General features: G+C 43.7%; 1 protein-coding gene across 1 annotated transcript in view; it reads right to left on the bottom strand.

Annotated features, from left to right (window-relative positions):
- Positions 1-387: 387 nt before the first annotated feature.
- LOC126417046 (uncharacterized) overlaps positions 388-27303 on the bottom strand; it is a 327822-nt gene continuing 300906 nt past the window's right edge. Inside the window, exons 2-3 of the mRNA XM_050084937.1 lie at positions 5099-5245; positions 388-404 (exon numbers count right to left, since the gene is read on the bottom strand). Coding sequence (XP_049940894.1) covers positions 388-404; positions 5099-5245 — 164 coding nt within the window. The remainder of the gene's footprint in view (positions 405-5098; positions 5246-27303) is intronic.

Below are 27303 nucleotides of genomic sequence, written 5' to 3' on the forward strand. Positions count from 1 at the left end.
AATAAAAGTTTTTGATATTTTATTGCTACGAGTCGTAGTATTAAGAGAGACTGGTTATACTCAAAAGTGGGTAGATGTATGGTGAACCGCCAGTGTTTATGTAATTATGAACAGTATTGTGTGTGATTCAAGAAATTTTGTCACTTTTTCTAATTCCTTCCAGATATTGTCTTAGATGTCTGAAGTTTCAGAGAATATATACACAATTTTGTTGGTTCAGGTTAATTTCAGAGCAGTTTCTCGTGAATATTAGAGTTTTCAGTTCGTAAACAAAGTGGGATCGTGACCAATTGTGAAGTATAACAAAGAGTGTGGTTTTCCAACTAGAATTTTGCATGACTTCACAGTTCAGATTTTGATAATTATTTTTCCTGTGATTTGAGGTCATCACAATCTGATGATGTCTGCAAAGACACAACCGGTTATCAATAAAGTATCATGTGACCAAGATAATAAGTACTCAAATTTAACATCAGTAGAGACGGAGAACATGAAAAAATTCTAGGACGGAAAGAGGAGGCAATCGGACGCGTTCTTTTAAAGAGAATAATGCCGGTATTTGCCTCAGGCGATTAGGGAAATCAAAATGTAGACTCCAAGTCTTGGATATGAACCACTGTCCCCTCGAACGCGTGCCAAATGTCTTAAAAAATGCGTCGTCTCGCTCGGTGCACACGTTTGAGTGTTGAAGTGTATAACAATAATTTGGTGAGGCTCAAATGCCAGGTGAAAATCTTTCAGCTCCACGCCATTTCGGTGTCTTTCGTACCGCTGTCATACCCCAGTTATCGAACCAAATAAAGGGACCCCCTACAGTTTAATGTCGTCCTGGTGACTCCTCGCATCGTTGAAAGGTGCAGTCTAGATGAAATTCGCATGATCTGACCAGTATTTTGTCCCGTAACATCTTCGTTTCCATGCACGCTTTTAACCACTGAAACATTATTCGATTGTAGAACACACACAGAATCATACACATTCTCATGCCACACTTAGAACCTTCACCCTTTGGAACCCACGAAATTTGCTTCACGAACTAACAACGTGATCTCGAAGGCTGGCAGAATATTGTTCTTAGACCAGAGGAGAAGCTACTAAGGCACTTTGTGTATTTGTAGTTTGCCTTTCACACGGGCTTTTCAAGATAACGAAATGTCAGTTGAAGAAATGAGATAGCAGCAGTGGTACGAGCACAAACACGAGCTCGTGCCTGTGTTTGTGTGTGTGTGTGTGTGTGTGTGTGTGTGTGTGTGTGTGTGTGTTTGGGCGCTCGTGCTGTCCCTGCAACGCCTCAGCGGCTGCCGCCTTTGTCTGCGCAGCAGCCAAGCGCATCAAGTCCTGGACGCGGACGAGCTGCAGTCAGCAAGGCGAATGGGCCCGGCCCAGTTCCGGAGGGCCGCGTCGCCGCATCGCTGCCTCTTGCGGTCTGCCCGTTCGCCAGGACGAGAGGAATTTGGAAAAGTAGAGACTCCGCCTGCCTCCTTCCACAAGAGGAATGGCAGCGTCAAGGAAAGCAAAACAGCGAAACCCAGGACTCCCCTCTCACTGCATCTTCCGAAATCTTTCGAGACTACTCTCTTCTTTTTTTTTAAAATTTCTTTATTCAATCCAATAATATCATACATCACAACCCACCACCTTATATATTAGTGGGTCTTAATATCTACAATACATTTTAATGAAGTTAGCAGCATTTTTTCTTTTTAATTATAGTTTTAGTACACTCACATGCTACAGGAAATAATGAGTTAGTTTCTTAATGGGTAAGATCTACTGTCTACTCTTAACTAACTATTCTAAAGGCTACTTCCTGGATCGTTACAGGCGTGCCAGTTGTTATATAAACCTACAATGTGGCTGTGCCCACCGAGCTAATCCCCCAGTAGGCACGCCCCTGGCACCGGACTGACCCTTTGGAAAATCGCTGCAGGTTCTGTGTGTGTGTGTGTGTGTGTGTGTGTGTGTGTGTGTGTGTGTGTGTGTGTGTGTGAGTAGTCTCTCATGGTTTCAAATGGCCCAAATGGCTCTGAGCACTATGGGACTTAACATATGAGGTCATCAGTGCCCCGGAACTTAGAACTACTTAAACCTAACTAACCTAAAGACATCACACACATCCACCCCCGAAGCAGGATTCGAACCTGCGACCGTAGCGGTCACGCGGTTCCAGACTGAAGCGCCTAGAACCGCTGGGCCATATAGGTGGCCCCAGTTATCGAGTAAAAGAAATGGCTCTGTTTAGCGATGTTGTTTCTACTATCTACTGAGAAATTAACTAACTACTAGGTCACTATCTGTGTTCAGTTGTCGAATTCGGCTGTTAGCGCTCCCTCCCCCTATTCCAGAGCGTGGCGTATTCCTACCGTCACGGCGATTGGCCAGTTCACGCCCTGGCGGAATGGGATGGGCCGCATTGAGGCATGTCATGTTTAGTGGTTCACGTATTTTCCCTTCGATAGTCTCGCAGGACCTTTGCTGATACTTCGCTGGCAAGGCGGCTTATTATGTCGAATGTGGTCGGGTTTCTGATCAACTGATAGGTGTCGTTGTTTGGTTGCTGGTTTCTTAAGTCGCTGGCTACATCATCGAAGATAGGGCACTCGTAGATCACGTGATCCGGAGTACCCTGTTCGGCTCCGCAGTCACACGATGGGGTAGCCCTTCTCCCGAACCGGCAAAGATACGCCGGGTACGGTCCATGACCTGTGAGGAAGTGCAGCAGTCCCTTGCTCAGTTGGAAATGCGAAAGTTGGAGGCGTTCTTTGATGTTCGGGAGCAGTTGGTAAGTCCTTCTGCCTGTTTCCTCTCTGTCCCAGAGTCCTTGCCATAGCTCTTCTCCTCTTCTTTTAATTGCAAACTTGTCCCCCACCCGCACTCCCAAAATGCTCTCAGTTTTTTCTACATCTCCCCTTTTCACCCAATACCAGGCCGCCTGCTCCCGGATTTTGATGTCCAGGGGACACAACCCCATGAGTGTTGGTAGTGCCCCTCCCGGAGATGTTCTGTATGCTCCAATGGAGCGTAGAAGCATGTTGCGTTGCACCCTCCTCACAGACATAGCGGGCACGACCCTCGTGAGCCTGTGTGCCCAGACTCCAGATCCGTAACCTACGATGAAAGCAAGAATGGTGTTGTGGTACAGTTTAATGAGTTCCGGTGGAAGAAGAAATCTGCTGTGTCCTATCATGATAAGACTGTTCAGAGCTTCTAAAGAACTTTGGGTTGCAGTTTCGATGCGTTTGGCCAAATTCCATCTTTCATCAATTATCACTCCCAGATACCGGGCCTCGCCACGCCGAATTACTGGTGAGCCCTCAATTCTTACTGTTGCATTTCTGGCCAATTGGCCTTTCAGTAATAGGTATGTCGACTTGTTAGGCGCAATGGTCATTCTCGTGTTGTGGCACCATTGTGTGAGAATTGTTAATGTCCTATTGATTTTGGGTTCGAGATCTTCGCGAATCCGGCCGCCAACCAGACAACTTGCATAAAAACATTCTTGGACTTGACGAAAGATTTCATGGGTGAACAACCGGGTGTTAGTGTCCATCGGGCACAATATTTCGGCAAGCGACCACGTTGCTATCATCATGTGCGCTGACGAACTGAGCGCCGAGGCGCCGGCGCCGGGCTTTTATCTCCTCCCCCCCCCCCCCCTACCCTCGACCACCCAGGTGTTCCGTACGCGGTCCGCGCGCAGGTTTTTAATCAGATTCAAAGAGGGTTCCCACATCTTATTAACGATGTAAGCGCTATCTCGATTGATCAGCTTTTCCCGTACTCGAATCTCGATGGATTCTTTAATTCTTTAATGACACAGTCCCAGTATTTGGACGTCTGTATCAGAACCTTGGTCTGGTCGTAATTAATTTTATGTAATACCGAGAGGTAATGATCAGCAGCCAACGAATTTTTAGGCTGCTGCAGCCTCGTGTGCCGTTGATGTTCTTGGCGTCGATCTCCGGTAGTACGCACCGTTGGACCTATGTACGTCATGACTTATTTGCAGAGGATCTGGTAGACTCAGGGATTTCCGTAGTTCTAGATCGTCCTTGACATTACCAAGCAGTACCTGTGTCTTAACTGGTGGGCGGAAGACAGTCTTCATCTAACGATTTTGAAGAATTCAGGATAAAGCGCCACAGAACGGGATAAATACTATGCCCCCACCCTGCTGGGGTTCCTCTTCTGTTTCCTCCGATTATGCAGTCGGTGTGAGACGTAAAGCTCTCCGAATTTGCCTGTCTGAGTAGCTGTTTTTTCCGGAAAACCGACCTCAGATGTTCAAGTTGTTGGTTAAGGCTCTCTTTGTCAGGCAGGGTACGGGCCGTGTGAGCCAATGTTTTGAGGACGCCGTTCCTCTGCGCTGGATTGTGGCTGCTGTTTACATGAATCATCTATTGGATTATCTCTGGACAATAGTAACAATAGTAGTTTATTCCACATTAATATTAAAGGGAATAATTTTCATCGGACAAAACATCGTGCTATGTTAAATGAACGCTGTGACTTTCGAAGAAATTAAGTCGGTGCATATCCGCTACGCAAATCAAAGCTGTCAATCTATTTTGAAACGCGAATCGGACACGTTGTTAATCAGCATCTTTGGTGGCAACCGCTGAAGAACAAAGCTAGCCGATAGTAATAATTTGAATCTAAATTTATTAATGAAATTAGTCCAAGGAGCAGACCTAACCAACAAACGCTGACTGCAATGACAGATAGTTTTGTCTCGCTTTCACATATATCGACGAGGTGAAGAATACTGGCTGGGCACAGAAAAAGGACGTTACACTTTTTGCTGATCGTGGAAGTGGCCAGTAGGCAGCAATAGGAGACGTCACAACGTTTTTTCGTTCTGGAGATTCTCGTTCGCGCACTCCGTAAACAGAGCTGTTCAAGGTCATTTCGCAGTTTAATTCATGAAGCATGTACTGAATTTGTTTTTGTGATGAGAGTTATAGAAAGAATTTAGATGCAATAATGATCAGTTAAAACGTACGGCAGTCTTCATTTTAATGTGACGGCCCAGACTGGTGACCACCTACGCTACCCGCTGCTACGGCGTCAAACTGCTGTGAGGCTAAGATGCGCTCACCTGTGGCGACGAGGCGCTGCGTGAGCGACAGGTCGGGGTTCGAGTCCAGGCGCGTCTTCTCGGCCCGCAGCTGCTGCACGTACGTGTCCATGTCTGCTGGGGACGCGGCGGGCACCGCGGAGGCGCTCTCCTCCATCATGGCAGCACCTGCAACCACACCAAACGCTCACTTAGATAGCCGTCTGGAGCTGCCAAGTGTTGTGGAGAACTGGCCACCCGAATGTTTCCGCGGAAACGCCTGCCATGTTACAGGTTCGTTCTTCAGTTTCATTTTATAGGTCTTTCTACCAGTGAAGTGTCAGATGACATTAGAAATATGCAACAACAGTGGTTATTATTGGAAAATATCCATACTCTGCAATGCAGAATAACACAAATGGCCTATGAGGAACTTGTGTTCTGATATTGTGAACCAATGTATGTGCAAAATACCCCGGACACCTATACTCATTTTACTTGTGCTTCTTTTGACGGGTTGGAATGGACCTGCCGATAAAGAACGTTGACTTACTTTGACCCTACAGCCCAAGTGGCAGACTTATACATACAATAACTTCATCACATGATACAGTAACATTTTTCGCACTACATTAATTTTTGATTTTTCCTACACAGCTGCCCCTACTGTAGGCTGTGCAACCCGCAACATCTTCAAAATTCAGATACGAGGTATTCGTATTGTACTAGTCGCTCTTCGTCGCTGTGCGTGAACTATTAGTCCTATAGAAGTATGAACAGAAAGTTTTTTTAGGAAATTTAATATACTTAACGATACGTTTTCGCTGGTTCAAAAATGGCTTTAAGCACTATGGGACTTAACAGCGGAGGTCATCAGTCCCCTAGGACTTACAACTACTTAAACCTAACTAACCTAAGGACATCACACACATCCATGCTCGAGGCAGGATTCGAACCTGCGACCGTAGCAGTCGCGCGGTTCCCTACTGAAGCGCCTAGAACCGCTCGGCCACCTCGGCCGGCCATGAGAGACATCACCGAATTTGACCCATCGGTACCCCCTACTCTGATGTCGAAAACGGTTATCGTCTTCGCCAGGATACTTAACAAAGCTACGGAACCGCGTTTGTTCTCATGTTATCAGTCCCTGGTCTCTGTTCAGCTACTGTGTGACATTCTTTTTGGTACTTCATTACGACAGCTTTCAGCATTAAGGGTGCTGGTAGATACGTAGTTAACGTCAGATACGTATCACATGTATGTATGACACACAGATATGTATAGAAATCTCAAACCTCCGACGCCCCACCCCCCATTTAAAATTTCCATATTTACTGCTTCACTAGCCAGCCGGGGTGGCCGAGCGGTTCTAGGCGCTTCAGTCTGGAACCGCGTGACCGCTACGGTCGTACAGTCGCAGGTTCGAATCCTGCCTATGGCATGGATGTGTGTGATGTCCTTAGGTTAGTTAGGTTTAAGTAGTTCTAAGTTCTAGGGGACTGATGACCTCAGAAGTTAAGTCCCATAGTGCTCAGAGCCATATGAACCATTTGAACTGCTTCACTAGGAACCATAATTAAGTGAAAATATCTACAATGTTATCTGAGTCGCTACAGTAATGTACTTAATTCCGGTCACCATATTAGATGTTTCAGGAAAGCCTTAAACTGTCATTCATAATTTAAATAATGAAAACTGCACCAGTTACTTATTTTCTGATGCTTAGCAAAACGCGTTTCGATAATTTATTCTCATTTTCAAGTGTGTGATTTTCTGCCTCTCTCGAGTCTTTTTTGACATCTTAGTAGCAGGTATCGGTGGTACAAATTCAGAGATGTACTCTCCTATAGGCCTCATAAGAAACTACGCAGTAAAAATACATTGAAATACGTAGTCCAGTCAAATTATGTGAACACTGCCTAATTTTCCGATTGCAGTCTGACTTCAAGAAGACGCAAGTGAGGCAGCAAATCACACATGCAAACATCACCAAACATACTCATGTAAAAAAAATGCGCAAACACACTTTAAAATGAGAATAAATTCTCGAAACGCGTTGTGCTCCGCATCGAAAAGTAAATAACTGATACAGTTTTCATTATTTAAGTCATGAGCAACAATTATGACTCTCACACACTTTACTTGGGTTATTTATCATAAAATTTGCAATGGTAACTATTGCCTTCGAAATTCATTTTGTGTGCTGTTTTTCTGTAAAAATACAGCTTAACTGCTCAGCAAGTTAGTTGTGACATTTAATTATTAGAACAGTGATTAAAGCCAGAAGCTCTTTTGCCCTACTGAATTAAATTACACCCTTCAGCACTTTACGTCACAAAAGGGAGTGTCTGCCAACCAGCAAGAGCCTGTGATGTTTTATGTCGTTTAGCTTGTTTTTTTTCTTTCTTTCCTTTTTACTATGTACAGCTGTCCCTCCTGTTCTTGAATAAAGCTACGACCAAGAATCTCGTCGTTAAGCAAATATTTCAATGGTAACCTTAATTAAATTGAAGCTTTTACTGACGGGAAGTCATATAGCGTCCCATTTTCTTTCAAAGTGATGACAAGAGTGCAGTCGCTAAGTTACCACAGGGACGCCGCTGATTTGAAACGTCTCTTTGCGAGATAGAGCGAAAAACGTGTTTCTTATTGGATGTCTAATTTAATTACCTTAATGGCTGTCGTCTTAAGTTTTACATCTAGAGCAAACAGGAAGCTGGAATATACTGGAGTGTACCTCTTACAATAGTTGGCAGTTACCAGACCGAAAACTTAAATTATTTCCTTTCGATGGCACAATGTGTAAAAAACGACGAACATTCTCTTCTTCTGTTCATTTACCCCACTGTTTAGTGGTATCGTGTATATTATCGTTCTTTGATTTGATTAAGTCCCAACTCCTCGCTATAGAACCTCATAATTCTTGATAATAAAGGCATTGTTCAGTACAGTTACTACCACTTGGGGTTTTTGCTATCTCCAATGTAATCACCGAGACCGGTGGTTACAAGACTAAAACACTAGATTCTTTAATATCTTGTCATTAACCGTTCGTTAGATCATATCTTTTTTTTCTTTATCCAAACAGCTTCTTGGTTGAGAAACGATAATACACTCCTGGAAATTGAAATAAGAACCCCGTGAATTCATTGTCCCAGGAAGGGGAAACTTTATTGACACATTCCTGGGGTCAGATACATCACATGATCACACTGACAGAACCACAGGCACATAGACACAGGCAACAGAGCATGCACAATGTCGGCACTAGTACAGTGTATATCCACCTTTCGCAGCAATGCAGGCTGCTACTCTCCCATGGAGACGATCGTAGAGATGCTGGATGTAGTCCTGTGGAACGGCTTGCCATGCCATTTCCACCTGGCGCCTCAGTTGGACCAGCGTTCGTGCTGGACGTGAAGACCGCGTGAGACGACGCTTCATCCAGTCCCAAACATGCTCAATGGGGGACAGATCCGGAGATCTTGCTGGCCAGGGTAGTTGACTTACACCTTCTAGAGCACGTTGGGTGGCACGGGATGCATGCGGACGTGCATTGTCCTGTTGGAACAGCAAGTTCCCTTGCCGGTCTAGGAATGGTAGAACGATGGGTTCGATGACGGTTTGGATGTACCGTGCACTATTCAGTGTCCCCTCGACGATCACCAGTGGTGTACGGCCAGTGTAGGAGATCGCTCCCCACACCATGATGCCGGGTGTTGGCCCTGTGTGCCTCGGTCGTATGCAGTCCTGATTGTGGCGCTCACCTGCACGGCGCCAAACACGCATACGACCATCATTGGCACCAAGGCAGAAGCGACTCTCATCGCTGAAGACGACACGTCTCAATTCGTCCCTCCATTCACGCCTGTCGCGACACCATTGGAGGCGGGCTGCACGATGTTGGGGCGTTAGCGGAAGACGGCCTAACGGTGTGCGGGACCGTAGCCCAGCTTCATGGAGACGGTTGCGAATGGTCCTCGCCGATACCCCAGGAGCAACAGTGTCCCTAATTTGCTGGGAAGTGGCGGTGCGGTCCCCTATGGCACTGCGTAGGATCCTACGGTCTTGGCGTGCATCCGTGCGTCGCTGCGGTCCGGTCCCAGGTCGACGGGCACGTGCACCTTCCGCCGACCACTGGCGACAACATCGATGTACTGTGGAGACCTCACGCCCCACGTGTTGAGCAATTCGGCGGTACGTCCACCCGGCCTCCCGCATGCCCACTATACGCCCTCGCTCAAAGTCCGTCAACTGCACATACGGTTCACGTCCACGCTGTCGCGGCATGCTACCAGTGTTAAAGACTGCGACGGAGCTCCGTATGCCACGGCAAACTGGCTGACACTGACGGCGGCGGTGCACAAATGCTGCGCAGCTAGCGCCATTCGACGGCCAACACCGCGTTTCCTGGTGTGTCCGCTGTGCCGTGCGTGTGATCATTGCTTGTACAGCCCTCTCGCAGTGTCCGGAGCAAGTATGGTGGGTCTGACATACCGGTGTCAATGTGTTCTTTTTTCCATTTCCAGGAGTGTATTTCACATCGTTCTTTCAAGTATAACAACAATCAGTCGTGTAATCCTATTCAACAAGAGGATGTACTTGAAACTGAGTCGAGCTATTGAATAAATTTTGAAACTATATATAAATTTTCTCGTTACCAGTCAGAAATGATGGCTAGCAGGGGTAGAGCAAACGTTTATCTTAATATCTCCCAAGACAGTCCACAAGTGGAAGACGTCACTGCGAGTACTTTATTTTTTTATAAATATTGTAGCTTAAGTACAGCAATCAGCCAGAATTATGGCCTTCACATTTAACCGTTACAGGTTTTGAATTTCTTAAAAATCCATTGCCAGCTATCATGCTGGGATTCTCTTAGCGCTCGTCACTTGTGCTCAAGATAACACAAAAAGTGGTTTAAAATTCAGTAAATGTATGAAAAAGGTTTATTATTTTAGGAACCACAAAGGACACCGATTATTCGGGCTTTGTGGTCTACTCATGAAGCGCATGCTTGGAAGCCGAAAGGTGGCGAGATCGAATGCCGTTTAGAACTGGAAACTTTTCTGTCTGTCTTTACCATGTCAGTCAGTGAAGATACGTCAGGAACGACACGTGATTCAGATTCGACGTTTGACTGAACATTCTGTTTCCCATTTGGATAACTGGAGTCAGTCAGGGACATTTGAGTCGCCGAACTGGAGCCCAATTGAAAGGCGGCTGAAAATCCCTCTAGAGGGGACTCTCATACCACACGACTGTTTTTATGGTATTCAGATTCTATTGGTTAACTTATAATTTGGCGAAAACGTACTTGATGTTACTTCCTGAGAAAGGCATACGTCGAATATTGCTATTGCACTCTTTTCTTGTTCTTTGATTTCTCTGCTTTGCGCGCGCAGATTTTATAAGTCATATGGTTCACTAATAATTGAACTAGCGACTCCCGGTTTGTGAAGGGGTACCTCAAGTTCACAGTATTTTCATCTCTACTAATAAGGAAGAAAGAGAGGGAACACGGGGTGTCGTATTAATGAATAATGTATAACAATATTAGAAATGGCTCATAGATATGAGTAGGGGATATAGTTGTACGTAGAGGATAATGTAGTTAGGGGCACATAATGTTGTTTGGTCGGTACATCGGTCTACTGACTGATTTTAGAATCGCATGAAGGAATGCGCACTAGAAACCGCCATAAGCAGTTACCGCCATTTTCCATAGTTTTCGGTGCTGTTAGACATGAGGTTATGTTTTGTGGACCAGTTGTAATTATTTCTCGTTAAAAGCTTTTAAGCGTTACATAATATTATTAAAGCTATTTCCAATATATTGTTAATTCTTCAGGTGCGGAATTTTATGGTGAGTAAAATTCTACATATTTTAGAATTATTTATATAACACGTGAACATGTAAATAATAGATTTCAGCTATCCGTCGTCCTTTTGAAATTTTATTGGCAGATCTAGATTTCAGCTAGAAACTAGCCATTCTCAATGCACTATCATTTTTGATCAATGCATGTAATGCCTGCTGGTCGGGCTTCATCCACAGTTCATCAGTATTCAATAAACTGTGGATGAAGCCCGACCAACAGGCATTAAAAGCATTGTTCAAAAATGATAGTGCATTGAGAATGGCTATTTTCTAGCTGAAATCTAGATCTACCAATAAAATTTCAAAAGGACGACGGATAGCTGAAATCTATTATTTACAAGTCAATATAACATTCGCTGCGTGCAACAGCCTTCTGTGTGGTAGGTAACATGATAACACTTGAACAGTTAAGTCATACTTCATCGGTCGTGGACCATTTTGTACCCTGAAACTGAGGGTCTTTTACCATGGAACACGCTATACATGCAAGTAAACTGAGTTTCTTTAACAGTTTTATCTGTCTTAAAAACAGAAATTAGTTTTGATATGGAGTAGTTTCTATCTGAAAATGTATTTTACTTGTAAGCCGTTTTTGACAATACTTATGCCTAACCTGACTGCAATTACTGATTACTGATGTGTAGCAGAGTAGTAGTACATCAGACAAACGATTACATACAATACTGACAAGGTTTTTGCAACTGCAACGCTTTTAAATGGCAATAGAATATTTGTTCCTAGGTACTTAACAATATTGCACCTTGGAAAAGTTTTTCACATATGCAAAAAACTTAATTTTGCATAGTAATTTTTATAATTTCAGAAATGGCTCCAGCACATTAAAAATTGATACCATTATTAAAATACGTATTATGAAAGTATAGTGAACTTCTATTACAGGGCGGAAGTCTGGGAAGATACAACACTTTCCCGTGCTGTGCGATATTCCAAATGTAAAATTAAATGCGTTTCATACAACAGTAGAGCTTGTAACTACTACCATCTCTGCAACTTCACACGCAAGCATCTCGTCACCTGGTCTCTCGAAGCTGAATCTACAGAATTATAGTCCTTCTACGAAAAAAAAATTTCCGTAGCAATATTAGGAGCTTGGGGTCTACTGCATGACACTCATATGCGTCGGCCGCCTAGCTAGGGAGCGGGACTGTGTGTGGTGGCGAAGGGGAATCCCCGAGAAAATCAGTTCCTTCGCAGAAATCGATTTTTCCTCATCGATACGTGCGTAATATTACATGCATCCAAATTTAAAAAGCTCTTATTTAATACACTAAGGGGAAGTACTAGCCTAAGTACTTCTCCTCTTCCTTACAATAATCCAGTATATCTGCAGAATCGGCAAAGAAAGGCATAAATGGAAAATACTGACATAAGGAGACAGGCTGAGAGAACATATTTTAAGACTATGGGAATAACTGACATGATATCAGGAAGAACTGTAGAGAGTAATATTACAGAATAAGTTAGAGATATGAAAATAAAACACGTGTTTTTTTAAGAACATTAGATGTCCAATTACACTTCCTTGAAAATATTCTCTGTTTTCAAGCTGCTTCAATTCGGATTCGAACTGAGGACAAATTTGTAAGGATACTTCCCAAGAACAGTATCGGTTACTAATGTGTAAGAGTGTTTTGGATATCTGGGAAGGAAAAAAATTACCCGTTCACATGAGTCTACTATTTGCAGAATATCGTACGAGAAGAAAAATCGTACTGTATATCACATGAGCTCCTTTCCAGATTTAAGGCACAAATGCACCTATCTTAGGACCTTACGACCGCTGATGATGTACCCGTGTTCCCGTAAACTAATAATCGTGTGTTTGTACAAAATGTGTGATTTGATGTCTTTGGTAATAGATGTATGTTTTTGTACGCTGGTTCTGAGGCTTCAGCTAAAAATCTAAGCCCAGGATAACAGACTTACGATGAAAAGGAGCTTTCATTCTGACAAACTGTTATGCCGAAACTGCTTCTGGAAATAATTCCATTAGAGATAGTACACTGAAACACACGTTGTTCTCCATAAGAAATGTCTCCCTCCCTGTATGATGTAGTTTTTAGCTCGCTGTGCAATCTACTGTTTTGGGGTTTTATGCGGCTGTAGAACAATAAAGGAATGATATTAAGCCATATCTAGTCAATACTGACATTAGACCACATCTAGTCAAAATATCGGCGTTACAGACGGTCAATAGCGTTATTTTGAAGCCAGCATTCAACGACTGTCGATATGCTGCACCAGCCTCCGTATCACTTACATTTATTTTTCTTGTTCTCAATTCAAACGACTGCAAACTCGTAATAACTGCGGACTGTGATCAGTCATAAACAGCCGCGCGGGATTAGCCGAGCGGTCTAGGACGCTGCAGTTGTGGACTGTGCGGCTGATCCCGGCGGAGGTTCGAGTCCTCCCTCGGGCATGGGTGTGTGTGTTTGTCCTTAGGATAATTTAGGTTAAGTTTAAGTAGTGTGTAAGCTTAGGCACTGATGAGACCTTAGCAGTTAAGTCTCATAGGATTTCACACACATTTGAACTTTTTTTTGTCATAAACATCCTTTATGTCCATCTTCAGCATCAACGGGTACGCTGTGGTTGTCTTCTGCAGTACTGTTGAGAAATTTACCTAACAGCAAGCAGTGGCAACATATTCTGAACCAGGCGGCTGAAAGCAGTGGCGTGCTGCTATTCCGCAACACTTACTGCCGCCCACCTTCTCGTGTTGAACGAGGCGGTGTCATAGCCAAGGCAAGTGACATTTGCGAGCGCGGCGACCAATTATGCTGATCACTTCCCGGTGGTCCTGGTTTCGTTGTTCGTTTCCCGACTGAGGTGTCTGATGCTAGCGTGGTAACTGAAGAAAGATACGACACTGAAACCCAGAAGGAGGTGAAATTCGTAAAATTAGCCCTGCGAGTGCGACTGTCTTTTAGTCTATGAGGAATATCTTTAAATAGGTGAAGTGCGATGTGCTGCGAATATATAGAAAGAAAGATCCTTTATCATTTAGATACAATATAGCAGGTCAGCAACTGGAAGCAGTTAATTCCATAAATTATCTGGGAGTAGGCATTACGAATGATTTAAAATGGAATGACCAAATAAAATTAATCATCGGTAAAGCAGATGCCAGACTGAGATTCATTGGAAGAATCCTAACGAAATGCAGTCTGAAAACAAAGGAAGTAGGTTACAGTACACTTTTTCACCCATTGCTTGAATACTGCTCACCGGTGTGGGATCCGTACCAGATAGGGTTGATAGAAGAGATAGAGGAGATCCAACGGAGAGCAGCGCGCTTCGTTACAGGGTCATTTAGTAATCGCGAAAGCGTTACAGAGATGACAGATAAACTCCAGTGGAAGACTTTGCAAGAGAGACGCTCAGTAGCTCGGTACGGGCTTTTGTTGAAGTTTCGAGAACATACCTTCACCGAGGAGTCAAGCAGTATATTGCTCCCTCCTACGTATATCTCGCGAAGAGATCATGAGGATAAAATCAGAGAGATTAGAGCCCACACAAAGGCATACCGACAATCCTTCTTTCCACGAAAAATACGAGACTGGAATACAAGGGAGAACCGATAGAGGTACTCAAGGTACCCTCCGCCACACACTGCCAGGTGGCTTGCAGAGTACGGATGTACTTGTAGAAGTAAATGCGAAAACTTTTTCGTTAGGCTTTATAATGACTGTTGTTGATACCGAATGAAACAACAGTTTTACCATAACCAGTAACTATTTCCGTATTTCCATAACGCATCTCGAAGGTTCAAACAATCAAGAGGATTTACGTGGATAAAAGTGGCATGTATGTGTTGTGTTACGAATTTGGAGTTGAATGTGAGCCTGTGTCCACTTATCACAGGCTCCTTTCTCTGTCGTGGGTGAAACACCATAACTCTGAGCGTCCCTGTTTCAATCGCTGAAGAACGTCGCTAAAGTTTGGCTTGGCGAGATACCTCCACATGGAGTACAAGAGGTGGACAAACCATTACGGCAACTATACAGTCCAAGACAAGTTTACCTTTGGTCAGTCCTCTTTCAGGAGCCGGCCGCCATGGCCGAGCGGTTATAGGCTCTACGGTCTGGAACCAAGCGACCGCTACGGTCGCAGGTTCGAATACTGCCTCGGGCAGGATGTCCTTAGGTTAGTTGGGTTTAAGTAGTTCTAAGTTCTAGGGGACTGATGACCTCAGAAGTTAAGTCCCATAGTGCTCAGAGCTGTTTGAACCAGCCCTTTCAGGAGCTTAATCCGACGTCCGATATAACGTTACATCAGGGAGGGACACGGTACCTGACTCGTCCGAACCACGCTGCAATACTCGGCAGTTGTGTGGGGAAATACATTGTATTGTATTGTATGTTAACCGGGGACCTAGAAACGACGGAGAGGCTCCGTCCCCGCCGCAGCCGCAGTGGTCCACAACCCCACAACCTCTACCGCAGTCCACTTCAGCCCTCCGCCACCCCACACCGAACCCATGGTTATTGTGCGGTTCGGCCCACGGTGGACTCCCCAGTTAACGTCTCACATCAGACGAGTGTAACCCCTAAGTTTGCGTGGTAGAGTAATGGTGGTGTACGCGTACGTGGAGAACTTGTATGCGCAGCAATCGCCGACATAGTGTAACTGAGGCGAAATAAGGGGAACCAGCCCGCATTCGCCGAGGCAGATGGAAAACCGTCTAAAAACCATCCACAGACTGGCCGGTTCACCGGACCTCGACACAAATCCGCCGGGTGGATTCGTGCCAGAGACCAGGCGCTCCTTCCTGCCCGGAAAGCCGTGCGTTAGACCGCACTCCCAACCGGGCGGACCGGGGAAGTACATAGTGGTACTTAGGATGGTTTCGTCTAAAGTTTGCCCTTCGCTCGTCTACACCGGGACTTCCCTCCGAGGATTTTTATGACACGACTCGACGATCGGTGAACCAAAAATTGCGCACCCCGCGTACAGGCAGGCATACCTTACTTTCCGACGTCACGTTGGTCTGACATATTTTCAGCACAGAAAGATAAGAGGAAATGAATTACACGAGACTGAATCCACAGTGAAGTCCAGATCGCCGTAAATGAAGACAGATGGCATATTAGTGACTTTTAAACTCAGCCACAAAATGATAAGAAGAAACGAGCACAAAAAATAGCCTCAAGTTGGTTCCCAACTAGCATCCCTCAGCACCTCTTGGAGAGCTCTCTCTACGTTCAACACTAGTGCTTGAGGTTGGCACTGATTTTCAGTTCCCATCGTAATTATCACCACTGTCACGAGGTTATTCTTCATCTTCTAATGAATCCATTGCTATTTTTAATTCCAAACTGTGTTCACTGTAATCTGATTCTACACAGAACTAACGTTCCTTTGTATCATTTAACCTATTGGTTTTATTGCCTTCGTGTATCGTGCGGTTCTGGAAAAAGGCTTGCTTATTTCGAACATTTCACTATAATACCACTATCCTTTCCGAAACGGAGTCTGTCAGTTCCTCGATTTTAATTTGATCAACCTTTGAACTGACGGCAGGACATTGGTAAACTATAGTTTCTCTTCTACAGAAGAGTTTGCTTACTAACTACTGTACAGGCGATTGGGAAATATTGCTGAAGTATGCGTGACCGATACAACATTGGACCAACAGCAGACGCCTAGAGTATACATACAAGTGGGAGCGAATTGTCATGGGATTATTGGACTTCGGGACTACGTAACAAAAATCTGAAAAACCAGAAATTGGATACAATAAGCATAATATCAATCGAGGAAATAGTTAGAAAACACTAAGAAACAGATGTCAAAGTGACTTGTACAATTTACAAAGTTCGGCACAGATAGCTCCCAAACTACCCGTGAGGCAAATGTCAAACTCGTAACTTGCACAGTGTCACATACGCAGATATCCTAGTGGAACTCCTTACATGAGAGGATTAAGAGCCAATTCTAACAGGTAGTACAATTAAAAATAGTTTTTCCTACATTTTGACTGGATTTGAAGCGTTAAAAATTACGGAAACTAAAAACAATTTTTCCATGTTTTGTTTCACACTCAAGACACTGAGTAAACTAATTGCAGGGCTTCCCAACATTTTCAGCTGGCGGACCCCTTCTTCAGTCGAAAATCCATGGCGGATCCCTAGTCAGTCAACAGCACAGTAACTTCAAATTTCAAAGCGAAACCCATGGGAACTGAAAGCTTCTTAATGCAGGTGCCATGTTCCCCATGCCGCCCCCCCCCCCCCCCCCCGAAGTATCAATAGTCTTTGGTTTAGAGATGAATGAAAACAACTTGAAATTAACGATCCAATTTGAATTCCCACTGTATCCAGACACTTACTAGTGGATTTACTCTCTCTGTTCAACACACTACAGCCTAATTAAAATTACTTGGGAATTGAAATTTCACACGATGGAGCTTTCTTTCTACAAGAGCAATCAACGTCACGTTCAAACTGTTCGCTGTTGACAAGCTGTCGCTTATGGTCCGTTCACTTCCACTATTTGGCTACTGTTGTGTAAGGAGCATCCATATTTCGTAACAGTCGTCTGTGTGTGTGTGTGTGTGTGTGTGTGTGTGTGTGTGTGTGTGTGTGTGGTTTTTCGTGAAATCCGAAGAAAAATGTTCAAATGTATAGAAAGTTTTCCTTTGGTCGTCCTCCCTCCTCATATATTTCAACCGGAAACTCCCCTTGCTGTGAAGGCGATGGAGACACTGCAGCCTTCTTCAATGATCCTGACTTCAGCCACCGATCCATGTTAGAAGTAATAAACTGGTCAAAAATCGACTTACGAAATAGGTAGTGCACTGACAAGGCAAGTTTAACATTTAATGATGCCTGGGGCCGCATACGTGCGAGCGAGAGCTGTGATTGGTCGACAAAGCTCGCTCCGCGCATGCGTAAAAGGTTTCAGCGCATCTAGCGCCGTGAGTCGGCGCACAAATGACCCCAGTATTGTTGCTAGACAGTCGATCTGTCGATCAGAGAAGCCGCATTCTCCGGCACTGAACTATGTATACGTTCTCACTTAGGAACCGCAAAGGCTGCTTGGGGATACGACCTGAAGTAAAAGTACGCGTGTTTTTCACACCAAAAAGGAAAGTGATGAATTTGATTTTCACATTTTTATTCAATAATTTTACTCATTATTTTACACGATTTGGTGAAAGGTGGCCACGAACCCCATAGAAAGAGCCGGCGGACCCCTAAGGGGTCCGCGGACCACAGGTTGCGAAGCCCTGAACTTATGTATTTGTCACCTATCAACACTCCACTGAGTCTGGAACCGCAAGACCGCTACGGTCGCAGGTTCGAATCCTGCCTCGGGCATGGATGTTTGTGATGTCCTTAGGTTAGTTAGGTTTAACTAGTTCTAAGTTCTAGGGGACTAATGACCTCAGCAGTTGAGTCCCATAGTGCTCAGAGCCATTTTTTGAACACTCCACTGATGAGGGTATGCGGTCACAGCTCACAGAATCTGAAGTCTAGTAAGAAGGAGATAGAAAGTAAAAACAGACAATGTCCCTGTTATATATTCAACATCTTCTTGAATCAATTTGTCACGGTAGAAGAACGCTGCTGACAGCTCACTGGCATCTTATTTGGACTCTTATTCAGTGCCTTACAGAACTGCTATATTTAGACAAATCCTTTAAGTCGAATACAGTATCTGAAATTCTGACACAAGCAGGGATCATGTGCAGAGAGCGAAAGATCATCTTCAAACGAGACTGCATTTGCGAGAGCCGAAGAACACGTAAGGAAAACAATACTTAATATGAAAGTGAGACAGGGTGAGTGCATATCCCGGATCCTATTCAGTAGTACATTGAGCAAGCGTTAAACGAAACCTAGAAGAAACGTGGAAAGGGAATTGAAGTTAAGGGAGAAGAAATAAAAGCTTTGAGGTGAGCCGAAGATATTTTATTTTGTAATGGTCTGCTTATACATACCATATTAATTTACTTTGCTACCCAGCAAATTATTCTAGTTGACTTGGAATGTTGTTTATTGTAGAGGCAGTGAGAAAGCAAAAAATGGCTCTGAGCACTATGGGACTTAACGGCTATGGGCATCAGTCCCCTCGAACTTAGAACTGCTTAAACCTAACTAACCTAAGGACATCACACAACACCCAGTCATCACGAGGCAGAGAAAATCCCTGACCCAGTGAGAAAGCAACCACGGTCTTTAATGAAGGGGAATTTCTGTCTCAGATCGTAGCAGTAAAAATAAAAATAAAAGAAAGAAGACGTTGCACAAAGAGCGATTTAAGTAAATCGGCACCGCTGTGTGTGCACCCCGTTGGCCGGTCTAGTGGACCAGGCCACTAAAAGCGTGTATCCGACGGTGCGGCGAGAATGATGCAGCCGTCAAACAGAACCTTACTTCACGGCCCGTAGATTGAGCTTATATAAAATATTGTAAAATAAAACTCCTCTGTTCTACGTGGTCTTGTAGGGATATACGTACGTACCAAGTTCGAACAGATTTCTAATTGTAACTTTTGAGTGCGTTCACGTCAGAGAATAGTAACGGCGCACTGCTGCATAAATAAAAGAAAATATAGTGATGTGTGTTTAAACTAGTTTTGTCTTTCATTCGTATTCTAAATTTAGAAATGTGTTTAGATGAATTGATGGGATGAGTGCATTTTCAATAGGGAGTTTAAACATTTGACTGGGTGTTGTGTGATGTCCTTAGGTTAGTTAAGTTTAAGTAGTTCTAAGTTCTAGGGGACTGATGACCATAGATGTTAAATCCCATAGTGCTCAGAGCCATTTGAACCATTTGAAAATTTTTTTATGTAAGTGACAAGCTATTTATTCTGTGGAAGACTGTTATTCGGTGGTTTTGATGACCTTTGATAGTGCAGCTATAGGCTCTCTCACCCTTCGATTCAGAGTACGCAGACAGATTTTCATTAATTCAAGATCGAGTTTCCTGTTATTAGGTAGCATTTGTGCAAGGGATTTGTGCAAGTCCCTTTATTGTGTGGCATCTCCCTAGGTCGGTGACTCGTACATGCTGCGTCTAGATTCCGTGAGCTAATTGGTGGATCAGATATCTGCCACCCAAGTACAGTAAGCGCTTAAAGGACGGGAGAACCGCCACAACTTAAGTTACAGACGGCATAGCAGAGCGTAGGTAGTGCCTTGGAAGGAGGTTAAAGACGATTATCAATAGGATTAAAATAAGGGTAATGGAATGTTCGCATACTGAATCAGGCTATGCTGACGGGAACTATACTAGGAAATGTGACCTTAAAAACGGTATTACTATTTGGCAGCAAGATAAATCACTATGGCCAAAGGAGGCTGGGACAGGGAATAAAAAGATGAGCATTTCTGATAAAGATCAATTTGTCAACATTAAATATCAGTGTAAATGTTATGATCCCTTCACCGAATAAGTTTTTTTGGAGTACAACCTTGCGCGGAAGTGAAAAGTGGAAGATAAACAGTTCCATACAAGATGTGAATACAAGTTTTAGGGCGCTAGAGATGAATGCTGAAGATTATATCAGTAGATCGAAAGACAAATTAAGAGGTACTGAATGAAATTGTGGAGAAAAGAAATTTATGATACAACTTGAATAACAGCGGGTAATAGTTCACAGGACGCAGTTTGACGCATTAAGTAATACGGTTGGGGCAGACTTCATCCTAAAACCTCAGTTTTTTTCAAAAAAGAGTGTAACAACTATTTCACATCTTTGGAGTGTTTAGATTCAGATCCCAAAACGATTTGGCTGCTACAAGTACGTCTAAGAGATACTTGCAAAATGGACGGCACCAGGGGCTGCGGCACTGACAGCCGACAAAGTGGTTAAGATAGTACCGTTTATCAGAGACTTGTATCTGATGCACTACTGACAAGACACTCTGATGGCAGCACACAAAATGCAAATGAAAGTTTGCATAAATTCGTTTGGCTCAAGTGTCCCAAAGAGAACAAAGTTACTTTGGGTGCTGCAGAAGCCGTTTCTCGGTTCAATATGGACTGTTTGAAGACTGAAGAAAGCTGAAATCCAGAACTCCTTTATTACAATCACAAAAGAAGATCAACGACAGATCAGGTAGTCCACAACATGCTACCTGGGGAAGTAAAAATTCAGCAAAAGTCTAACCTAGGCTCGAAATTACAAGAAAACGAAGCCTTACAGGAACAGGAATGGAAAAAGTATGGTGCTGGTGAATTTTAATGGATATGTATCTTGTACTAGTATTCATATTTTACAAAATTTTTAAATCCATATTGCGTGAATTTGTTTGACTAATTATGTTATCCTAAATATTAACAAATCTGTTAAATTTTTGCAGGAAGTAGTCTTGATGTATTTGCATGTCCCTTTCCATTAATATATCGGTAACGTAGTTTTGCTATTATCACATTTATGTACCGATACTTACAGAAAATTTAAGTTTGAAACTCGAAAAATGTGCTGAAAATGAACTAATAACATTTCTCATAACATGAATACATAGAACTGATGAACAGTATCTTGTGAATGTATTTAAAAATCTGGAACATGAAAACTGAGGTGCGAGTATCAAAAGCTCAAAAATATTGTTGAAATTAATTTTAATTTTAATAATCAACAGCCTCAGTGGCACCGTTTCCCTAGAATTTACCTAGGTTTCAGTCGGGATAACCCAACCTTCTTCAGAATAACAGTTACTACCGTTTGTCCATTGTGAACATCGTCAAGCTAAAACTACAAATCCATAAATTATCGTCAGACTGTAGAAACTTATCTGAAACTGCCTCGGCCCCACTTCGCGACTGCGATGCGGCAGCCATAAGTGCTGTATTGGAACTGAAGAAGGTTGGGTTATCCCAACTGAAACCTAGGTAAATTCTAGGGAAATTCTGCAACTGAGGTTGTTGATTATTAAAACTAAAATTAATATTTATACAGTTGCTGACAGGGCCCCGAAATGTTGAAGGTATTTACTGTTGAAATTCATATTAAAGATCGAAACTCAAAGACCAATGAAGTCCTGGAATTGAAACCTTGGGTACTGCAACATCTTTACGTAATAGACATGATATAATTCGGTTGAAATCGTCAAAGCAGAAGAAAAGTTATATATTTGGGTGAAGTCTCCCGTTAAGTAGCCGGCCGAGGTGGCCGTGCGGTTAAAGGCGCTGCAGTCTGGAACAGCAAGATCGCTACGGTCGCAGGTTCGAATCCTGCCTCGGGCATGGATGTTTGTGATGTCCTTAGGTTAGTTAGGTTTAATTAGTTCTAAGTTCTAGGGGACTAATGACCTCAGCAGTTGAGTCCCGTAGTGCTCAGAGCCATTTGAACCATCCCGTTAAGTATGAGGGTAAACATTGTAGAAGCAACGAAAGCTTAATTATTCGAAACAGGTTCAAATGGATGCAGGTTTCAGTAGTTGTGCAGAAATGAATAGACTTTCTTAGTATAGACGTAACGTGGAGAGTTGCATCAAACCAGTCTTCGGACTGAAGACCATGGCAGGAACGTGAACAGATGTATTGACCTATCATTGTGATTGCTTATATCAATTTCTGTTAGTCGCACGTCATAAGATATTCAAGCTATACAGCTGATTCTTCCATGAAAGGGCATTTTCTCGGCTATGAAGTTTATCTGCCACATACCGTAATCTTTTCAACTATTTCAGCGCTGCCTCCAGTATCCAATTTTATTCATCTTTCTCCTTTCTCTTCCTGCTTCGTTTGTACAAATATTCAACGTATGTTCCACGCGCCTGTCTTCACAGTCGGAGTAATTCGCAGTGGGAGTAACATCTTTAATAACTCACTTAATTACTCTTGATTTTCCGCTCCATTCTTCTCGTGCGCTTTTCTACAAGCGCAAGCAACATCGCGTGACGATTTCCGCTATGTCTTAGCGGCAACCACGAGCTTCCCACACTAGCAGCCGGCAGTAGCTGCTGCAGAAAAGAAGATTGTATCTCAGGTGGGTAACAAACGATTCTCCGCACACCGCTACTGACGAGCGTCACTGCACGAAACGCCGCGGGCAGTATCTTGTAAAATCCTACTGCGGTTGCCGCAAGTATGAAGACTAACACGCCAGGTTCTCTTCAGTAATATAACGGGCAATTAAGAAGACTGTTAGAAAGCCGTATAGTCCAGGATTTGTATGCCTATCGGGCAAAACCGACATAAGCGTTAAGGCACTTATTCCACAGACACACCAGGTTGAAGAAAACCGTTTGGTGAAACACGGTGCCCTGCTGCGTGAAGAAGTGCATAACTGCCCGCTGCACTGCCTCGTCCGATCCTGCAAGGCCTTTTTAAGGGATCCAATGCATCATAACCGCATGAGAAGAGAAAAGAAGTGTAGAACGGGTTCTCGAGTGCCTACCACGTGATACTGTAAGTGCGACTCAAAGTCGTGAGTGAGGTTGGGGTTGGGTTGTTTGGGGGAAGAGACCAAACTACGAAGTCATTAGGGAAGGACTGGGAAGGAAGTCCGCCGTGCCCTTTCAAAGGAACCATCCCGGCATTTGCCTGGAGCGATTTAGGGAAATCACGTGAGTGAGGTGTGCGACCATTTTTACTGGTGTCTATTATGAATCTGACAAAGCTGATAGGTGGTGCAAAGTAGTCACTAGATGTTAAAGGTACTCCTTTATTTTCATAACGCGTTTCGGGAGTGGCCCATCATCAGATGACCAGCACACTGCAATATGAGTAAAATTCTGTGACAAAGAGGTCTTTCGACTTACAAGACACGAAGTTACCACATCATTTGCTAACTGTCTATATGTCATATCAGTATTTCTGTCTTTCTGTGAATGGAGTAACTTCATGTCTAATAAGAAGTCGCAGAAACTCTTTGTCGCAGCAGTGTGGTCTTATTGCATTGTGCAGGGCATCTGATGATGAATAACGCCGGAAACGCGTTACGAAAATAAGGGAGTTGCTAGTGACTACTTTTGGTGACCTGTCAGAATCAGATTAAAAGCTTCCCACTTGAGTTGGCATAATTTCTATGTTACGACATTTGCAATAGGGGGAAGAGCGCTATTATGAAGCTGCAGCACCCCTTGGGAACATGACGCATCATTCCACAACGTTGATTTTTGACAGACACGTTCTTCAATCTCCTATGGATGTCCAGCGACGCCGCGTGGGATTAACCGAGTGGTCGTGGGCGCTGCAGTCATGATCTGTGCGGCTGATCCCGGCGGAGGTTCGAGTCCTCCCTCGGGCATGGGTGTGTATGTTTGTCCTTAGGATAATTTAGGTAAAGTAGTGTATAAGCTTAGGGACTGATGACCTTAGCGGTTAAGTCCCACGAGATTTCACACATTTTTGAACATTTTTTTGTCCAGCGACGATTGTCCTTCAGCTGCCAAGAGCAGAATAACAGCACACTGGTCCCGTTTGGACGCATCTGGCAATAACGTCGTCATAGTCCACGTTTCTGCATTTACTGCATGCACTTCGAAAAGACACGAATGTCGCTATGATCTTCAGCCTACATGTCGGCGCTTATATACCTGCACCGAAGTCGAGCTGTGTTGCGTATACGCTGCACCAAAGCCCTCAAACGGAAACTTTTTGATCGCCCCTTATATTTTCACCAGCTGTGGCAATCGAGGAGCCAGAACCTGCGCTTTTCAGCATAGTAGGGAAATTTGTTACCTTTCTGCTAAACAAGTACATTCCCTTTCATTCTCTGTACGTAACATCGTATTCAGGACTTTTTAGGTTTCCCTGTATCATTGTAGGCGAGTGCCAGGTGGTTCGTCCATAAGACGATGACCGGTTTTTTGCTCCACCCTTGCTCAACGTAAGTAAATCTCTGTCCCAAACTGCCCTGACGACGTTTTATATCCCTGCTTGCTTCCTTCCTTCTCTCCTGAAATATCCGGTTCGAATCCCCCTAGTAGAAGGAATCTTCAGCCCTAGATTAGACAAGGAAAGGAGAAAATTTCGAAATGAACGCTTGGCTGTCACCAATGTCTTGAGCTAACTAGTTCGAATTCCCGTAGTAGAAGAAATTTTCGACCCTAGATTAGACAAGGAAGGAGAAAAATTTCGAGACGAACACTTCGCTGTCATCAAGGTCTTGAGCTAATGCCATATATCTCTGTACTCTCTTTTTGACTGAGGTCATACAACATCGCTGATTCTGAAATTTTATATGAGCGGAATACGTTTCCCATTGCCACATGATATGTTTACATTCAACTTCGCAGTCAGCCACAGTGCCAAAAACCAAATAGCGACCATCTTAAAAACTAACAACAATAGTCAAAATGGCTCTGAGCACTATGGGACTCAACTGCTGAGGTCATTAGTCCCCTAGAACTTAGAACTAGTTAAACCTAACTAACCTAAGGACATCACAAACATCCATGCCCGAGGCAGGATTCGAACCTGCGACCGTAGCGGTCTTGCGGTTCCAGACTGCAGCGCCTTTAACCGCACGGCCACTTCGGCCGGCCCAACAATAGTCGCCACGACTTATATACACGCGTGACACAGTAGCAGCAGAAAGGGAATTAATCCGTCAATATTTCGACACATCCCACAAACACCTACGAATGTAGAACGGAGTATCGGGTTCTAAGGGTTCACTAATGCGAGCGCGGTGAGGAAGTATGAGCAGCGCAAGTCGAGAAACGTGTAAAATCTAGATGTCGTTCATAAATTAAATAAAAACGTTCAAACGAGTTCTACAAAGCACTGCACTTGCGCTCGAGTCCACGTACGAACTGAGAGAAACGCGGCACGTAAAGACTTTTCCCGCAGGAGCCAGGAAAGCAGAAAGTCTTTTCTGGGGTAACTGAATTCTTGGTGTTACTGGATGCCGGTTCGGTGTAGATCCAATCAGCACTCCGCTGACGACGCTCTTTGTCTTCGTGCTTCGTCGCAGACGAAAAAATAGAAGGAAGAAAGACTGCAAGAAAACCCGCAGCGCTAATTACTTGGCGGAAAACAAGAACCCGATACGGCTGTTCGTCAACGCGATAGGCCACGAGGGCAGCGTATATGATGAGTAATTGGGCACGAAGATTCATTGCTCCTTATTTACGCAACTAGATTCTTACCATACTAAACTCGGTTCTGCAGTGAACAGAATACACCAGCACTAACAAAAGTTTTAGTACTTTTGAGTCACGCCGTCAAATATCAGCTACAGCGAATGTCTGATCAATGAACACAAGAAGTGAAACCAACAAAAACTAACATAACAACAGTAAAATTAAAACAGCTGTGTTACTTTTTAAACAAAATCTATTGTATTCATAATGTGATGTGCTTATGCGCTTAGATTGTCATCTGGTCAAATAAATGAAAGTAACTGCAAATGGCTCTGAGCACTATGGGAGTGAACATCTGAGGTCATCAGTTCCCTAGAACTTAGAACTACTTAAACCTAACTAACCTAAGAACATCACACACATCCATGCCCGAGGCAGGATTCGAACCTGCGACCGTAGTGGTCACGCGGTTCCAGACTGAGAAAATTTTCTTGATAGGTGTACAGAACTTGTAACAATGTGTCTATAGATTTAGATATAAATTATTATTCGTGTACTTTTGGAAGAAAAATCATATAAAATCGTCTCATACATCACGGCAGCAAAAAAATCTAATTTAGACTATGTCAATGTGATCCAGATTTCGGCAAAAGCTGCACTTCAGTTTATTTATTTACGATTTCACCGGACTTTTGGTGGAACAGAGCTCAATCTTCACCTGAATTTAGAATTTTTTACGTTTTATGCTATGCACAGCGCGGTGTATGATCAGGGTTTGCTTAATCGTCGAAAATCGTACCCGTGGTTCCAGATCACCTAATGGATTGTACACATTATAAAACTTAAGTAGCCGGCCGCTGTGGCCCAGCGGTTCTAGGCGCTTCAGTCCGGAACCGTGCTGCTGCTACGGTCGCAGGTTCGAATCCTGCCTCGGGAATGGATTTGTGTGATGTCTTTAGGTTGGTTAGGTTTAAGTTGTTCTAAGTCTAGGGGACTGATGACCTCAGATGTTAAGTCCCACAGCGCTTAGAGCCATTTGAACCATTTGAAAACATGAGTGGCTTCGAAATAATGATGTTTTATGCTGAAGACTGACATTTAATCCGATACTGGTCCGGCTTACTTGTTAATAAGATTCATATGACGTTACCCAGGTTGAAGAGCGCCGGGTGTACAGAACAAACCTGACTAACTACTAATAACAAGATTAAAGAACTGAGTGAATGAGCAGAGTCTTACAGGATAACTGTCACTGTACAGCGGGAAAAAAACGTTTACCAACGATTACGACTGGTGACGGATGAATCACGAATTTCACACAGTCATGTCGATTCGCATTGCAGCCACGATGAT

The sequence above is a fragment of the Schistocerca serialis genome, chromosome 8 (genome assembly GCF_023864345.2).
Source record: "Schistocerca serialis cubense isolate TAMUIC-IGC-003099 chromosome 8, iqSchSeri2.2, whole genome shotgun sequence".
NCBI classification, from domain to species: Eukaryota; Metazoa; Arthropoda; class Insecta; order Orthoptera; family Acrididae; genus Schistocerca; species Schistocerca serialis.